Genomic DNA, 5,701 nt, shown 5'->3' on the forward strand with positions numbered 1-5,701 from the left:
CTTCCACCTGCGTGACACAGATGGCACAGATGGGAGCATGCTTCCACATGAGAACACGCAATTAGTTCGTCCAGCTGTAACAATTACCAGGAGGAAACCCTAGGGGAGGAGACAGGTAACTGTCCTCCATGCTGGCACTCACCTCTTGCTTCTCCCAGGAACAGCTGCTGCCTCCGTGGAAAAAAACTTGCACAGTCCTTTTCCGGGAACCCACGTACTTGACAAGCGTTGGTGTAATAGCAACATAAGGCAGTCATCAAACAGGATATATTTAAGTAAGAAAATAACAAGGCTTTATTTTTTTTTTTCTTACAAAGATAGCCCTGCTTGTTGGCGAAGTAGAAAGGATGTTCATGGTTCTCACGAGTAAATGAGATCCGCCTGCTTCAGGCTGTATACCATAATGCTAAAGAAGTGACACGGAGGGGGTAACGGTGTAATGCTCTGATCTTCACAGCAATGAAAGACAACATAAAACCAAAGTTGAGTGGACTTACCTAGTGCTGGGCATTCTCACAAGGAAAAGACAAGGGGGCTTTAAATGAATCAGCAGCAGTACTGAACACAATAAAAAAATTCATTTGGTGGAGCCTCCTGCTCCTCTCTCTGGCTCTCTCCTAACGGAGGGCTTCCAGTCTAGACTCAGCAAAGCTGCTGGGCAGGAGCTTTGGCGTTAGAGTCCATGAGACAAGAAGGGACAAAGTTCTGAAAGACGAGCTAACCGGGCTTTGGTGAGGCACCTACGTGCAGCAGTGTTGCATGTGGAAGTTGACAACATACTCGGCATTAGTCCTCTGTACAGAAATAGCAAAAGGCTCGAAAGGGTGAAAGGTGAAGGCCACAAGGCGTCGCACTGTGTGGTTGATGGGGCGGCCCAGTAAGCCTGCCTGGATCTCAAACTTCAGTAGGCCAGAGTCCCGGGCATAGAACCTAAACGGAACAAGGAGAGAGGAAGAGGACAGTATTAATATTCACCACCACACTGAAATCTGGACAGCAGAGGAATGTGGCAACGCCTTCTTTTACCTTATTAGTGGATCTCCACTTACACGGGCCTCTGCTTATCAGAATTTAAAAATGACCTTGGTCTGACCTGCTCATTTTAGGGGCAGAGTGATTATGAATTTTACTATCTTGTCTTGAGTTATTAGTTATTTTTCTTTCTCAAGATGATCCTTAGTTATGGGCTTAATTACAGCTTCCTCTCTTCTAGAAGCTCCTTCCTCAGGATGGTCTAGGCTAGAGCTAGAAATAAAAGGCAAGCCACATGTGCAATTTTAAATCTTCAGGTAGTCATGTTAAAAAAAAATAAAGGGGGTGGCACCAGACAGCAGTAAAACACAAGGTCTGCAAGGCTGAACCCCATGGGAAGGTTCAGGTTCATTTTCTGGAGACCTTTTAAGTACACTGGGCATACACATGCCCACGATCTGAGGCTGGCTGGAGTTGGCAGGATCACGGTATCAAGACCCTGTTAGCAGGACCAGCAGATGGCATAGCAGTTACATCGCTGGACTCCACATAGTCGACTGAAGTTCAAGTCCCAGACCTGGCGGCTTAAAACTCATGCCAGGGGCATATGCGTGCATGCCCGAGATCCCAAGAGGAGAATGTAAGAGAAGGGATTTCAGCTTGGCCATACCCCCTGGGGGGTGATTTCTCACTTTCTGTCTCTCCATCTCTCTGCCAAGTGCATATGCCCTATAGCAAAGGCCTTCTCAAAAACAAAAAACAAACAAAAAAGCCCTGTTGGAGAGGCTATCTCACTCTCTTGCTCATGGAAGAAATAAACAGACTTTTTTTTAAAAAAAAAAAAGAAAATAATTAAAAGGTAAAATTAATTTCAATATTATATTTTAATCAAATATATCCAAAATATCATTTCAATCTGTAATCAATGTATGAAACAGTTCACTTTTTTTTGCACTAAATTCTTAAAATCTGGTGTGTATCTGACATTCGAGAACAGCTCAATTTGGACCTTCTACATTTTTTTAAGTAATTATTTTATTTAATCTTATGTATTATTAGTCTCTATATTATTTTAATTTGACCACAAAGACAGAGAGAGAGAGAGAAAGTGAGAAAGCAAGCCGCCAGGTCCAGGACTTGAATACAGTTAACCATGTGGGAGTCCAGTGACCTAACCACCACGCCACCCCAGCCCCAGATCCTTTTAAATACTCAACAGCTAAATGTAGCTGTTGGCTAACAAAGAGGACTCAACAGATCAGGCCTAGCTTTGAGGTTATTTTTTTCTTTGTTAGAGAGATTTTTGTTATAGGACACATGCACTCACTGAAGAGAGAGCCAGAGAGACAGAAAGTGAGAAATCAACCCCCAGCAGGGTTTGCCACACCACAATCCCTTCTCCATTCTCCTCTTGGGATTTAGGGCATGTGCACACATACCCAGCATGAGTTTTAAGCCACCAGTTAGATATAATTCAAGTCTGGGCTAGTCCATGGCCTAGCTGAACCCCACATGGCCAACGTGGTTCAAGTACTCGATCCAGCTGCCTGAAAAGCATTCCAGGCACATGTGAATCCATGCCCAAAATCCAAAGGAGGGAGAAATGGAAAAGGGACTGCAGCATGACCATGCCTAGCTGAGAGTCCTTTCCCACTTTTCCCCTCCCTTTGTCTCTCTGCCTCTTTCCAGCGAGTACATATGCCCTCTATAAAACAAAATCTGGACCACAAAAACCATTCTGGAATGGCATCAGATTATTTAATGGAAAAGTACGGTTTCCTTCCCTGGATACCTTTAAGGAACAGCACTTCCTGAACTAGGTGTCTTGATGAGAGGCAGAGGGCAGAAGTAGTTCATTTACAAGAACAGCACCTGGATGATCTGAGCACTCCCCAAATTACAGAAACAGCCTGTCCTTTTCCATCTAACTCACGAGGACAAGTGGAGACATGATGAGATGACGAACAAGAAAGCAGACGGCTTCAGCTCTCGGATTCGTAACGACGGCAGAGACACGGTACCTGATGGGGTGGTCTCCACAAGTCTTGGGCCGCTCCATGACGGACACCCACTTGTCATCGTAGCTAAAGAGAGACAAATCCAGGTAGGGGCTACCGCTGTAAGACTGGGCGCTGATGGGAAGCTGACCCAGCAGCCGGCGTACCGCCTCCGTGTGCCCTCCATACTTGGCATTTATAATAGTGTCTTTGAACCTAAAACAAACAACCAGTGAGGACAACTATGTTAATGGGTACATAGCTGTCCTGGATGCTAAACTGACTAACACAGGTCTAAAAACTCATTCCAGAAACAGAAATGAGAACATAGGTACTGGCCCCTGACCCCAAGGAACAATTCATTTCATAACAGTATATTGATAGTTGTTAGAAGCTCTGGTTCAGGGGGCCGGATAGTGCTGTAATAGTAAAACACAATGCTCTTCAAGGCTGACCCTTATGGGAAGGGTCTGACTCCCTGAGTATGCTGGAGACTTACATGCCCACGGTCCAAGGACGTACGAGGCTGGGGTGGATCATGGCATCAAGATGCTGCTGGGAGTACTGTCTCTCCCCTCCTCTGCCTCTCTCACTCACAGAAGAAATAAAAAAAGTTTTGTTTTGTTTTTAAAGCAGCAGCTCTGGGACCAGCAGTTGGCATAATGGCTATGTTGCTGGACTCCCATGTAGTCAACCATGGTTCGAGTCCTGGAACCAGTGGCTTGGACTCAAGCTGGGCGTGTGTGCGTGTGTGTGTGTGCCCAAGATCCCGAGAAGAGAGTGGAGGAGAAGGGATTGTGGTGTGGCCACCACCCCCCACCCCCCGGGGGATGATTTCTCGCTTTCTGTCTCTCTGTCTCTCTCTGTCCTTCTGGCAAGCGCACACGCCCTATAGCAAAAACCTCTCCAAAAAAAAAAGGCAGCAGCTCTTGATCACTGGACGATCTTACTGATGGGTGGGTATCAACTTAGATTGACCTGGGTGTTTTGTGAACAGACTCCAAGTGCCAATATCAGAGCTTTTTTGTTTTTTAATTTTTGCAATAGAGTATGTATGCTCACTGGAGAGACAGAGACAGTAAAAGGGAAAGTGAGAAATCACCCCCCAGGGGGATGGCCATGTCGCAATCCCTTCTTCTCCATTCTCCTCTCAGAATTTTGGACGTGCATGCACACATACCCAGCATGATTTTCAAGTCGTCAGGTCCAAGACTCGAACTGCAATAGGCCATGTGGGAGTCCAGCACCATAACCACTAGGCCACCTGCTGGTCCCAGTGGAATGTCTCTTCTTCAGTTTGGTTAGTTTCCCTAAGGAAAAATCTTTAAACTCTTGCTTGGGGAGTTTAAACCTAATGCCATATCTAGGAAAGTGGATAAGAGTCTTACCTTTCAGTATGTCCAATTTCACTTAATTTCTGTTTTTAGCATGTCATGTCTCACCCCTACTCTCAGCTACAATTCATGAACCTGAGACCAGAGTCTGCTGATTCAATTTGTCCAGAGAATAATCTCCCAGCCTTCTGCAGAGGTGGAGGAATAGTTACGTGGGTGTGTAAGCCTGGGGAAGAAATCTAGAGGGTCTGACTGCTTCTTTTAAGAACCTCGCCAGTGGGGGCCAGCAGGTGGCATAGTGATTAAGGCACTGGACTCCCACATGATAGACCATAGCTCAAGTCCCAGACCCAGCGGCTTGCAAGTCACACCAGGTGCAAGTGCATGTGTGCCCAAAATCCCGAGGGAGAATGGAGGAAAAGGGATTGTGGTATGGCCATCCCCCTTGAGGGGGCATTTCTCACTTTCTGTCTTTCTGTCTCTATCTCCCTTTGGTGAGTGCATGAGCCCTATAGTAAAATTCTCTCAAAAAAAAAGAAACTCACCTATCCTCAGCCCATCTTCAGAGAATCTAGGCCTCCAACTTCCTGACCCTTTCCAGAGTTATCTGGTGTAAAGCAGGTTTGTTTCTTGATGACTAAGTTTGGAAGCCTTCAGTCTTCGCTCTCTGGCGTATGCTAAATCAGTTGCCATCCATTCACTGCTTTTCACCTTCCATACTTGGTTGGTATCTCCTGTTTCCAATCTTCTCTTCTCCCATTATTTGTTCTTATAGGTTTTTTTTTTATTTTCTTTTTTCTTTTTTTTAATTTTTTATCATCATATCTTCTTCATATTACATTGGATTACATATAACTTTACAGTGTATTACATTGTTTCTTCAAAAGGGAATGCCATGCACGTCAGTCAGTACAGAGACATTAATCTCCCCACTTCAACATTCCATATCTTTTCTGTTTTCCCCAATCATTATCTTTATTATTCTAATTATTTTTATAAAACAGTCAGTTGCTATTTCTCGTTTTGCTTGTAAAAATACTTTGCCCGTCATGAAACACTTCTCAGACCAATCCAGTTGAGAATTCTATACATGTCATCATCAACAGTTAATAAGCCCTATCTGTTTCTCACTGACGTCCTGTCTCTCTATTGCTCACTTGCTATCTTTCTCTATCCTCTTCTCTTCACTTACCCCATTCCACACTGTCCTATTCTCATTAAGTACCTTCACTTCAAGAATGGTAGAGTAGTTCCTGTTCTTCCCTGAGGCAATGCAGGGCTGGTAACCATCATCTTCTCAAGTTGCAAGTTCTCAGACCTTGTTTTCCGCTTCAGCCTGCTGATCCACAGGCCACACGCCGGCCCTGGAGAGGCAGCTGAACGCCGGGGCATGAGCCC

At 45.0% G+C, this 5,701-nt stretch overlaps 1 protein-coding gene across 4 annotated transcripts in view; it reads right to left on the minus strand.

The window, feature by feature from the left end:
* Nucleotides 1-276: 276 nt before the first annotated feature.
* Nucleotides 277-5,701, minus strand: part of DET1 (DET1 partner of COP1 E3 ubiquitin ligase) — a 21,835-nt gene continuing 16,410 nt past the window's right edge. For 2 of the 4 annotated variants that reach the window (XM_006152773.3, XM_006152771.3), the window contains exons 4-5: nucleotides 2,994-3,185; nucleotides 277-930 (exon numbers count right to left, since the gene is read on the minus strand). In XM_006152773.3, coding sequence (XP_006152835.1) covers nucleotides 741-930; nucleotides 2,994-3,185 — 382 coding nt within the window. In that variant the 3' untranslated portion in view covers nucleotides 277-740. Of the gene's footprint in view, nucleotides 931-2,905; nucleotides 3,186-5,701 lie in introns of all 4 variants that reach the window. The other 2 variants (XM_027773540.1, XM_006152772.3) reach the window with 2 other exon arrangements.

The sequence above is a fragment of the Tupaia chinensis genome, unplaced genomic scaffold, assembly GCF_000334495.1.
Source record: "Tupaia chinensis unplaced genomic scaffold, TupChi_1.0 Scaffold000359_1, whole genome shotgun sequence".
Taxonomy (NCBI): Eukaryota; Metazoa; Chordata; class Mammalia; order Scandentia; family Tupaiidae; genus Tupaia; species Tupaia belangeri.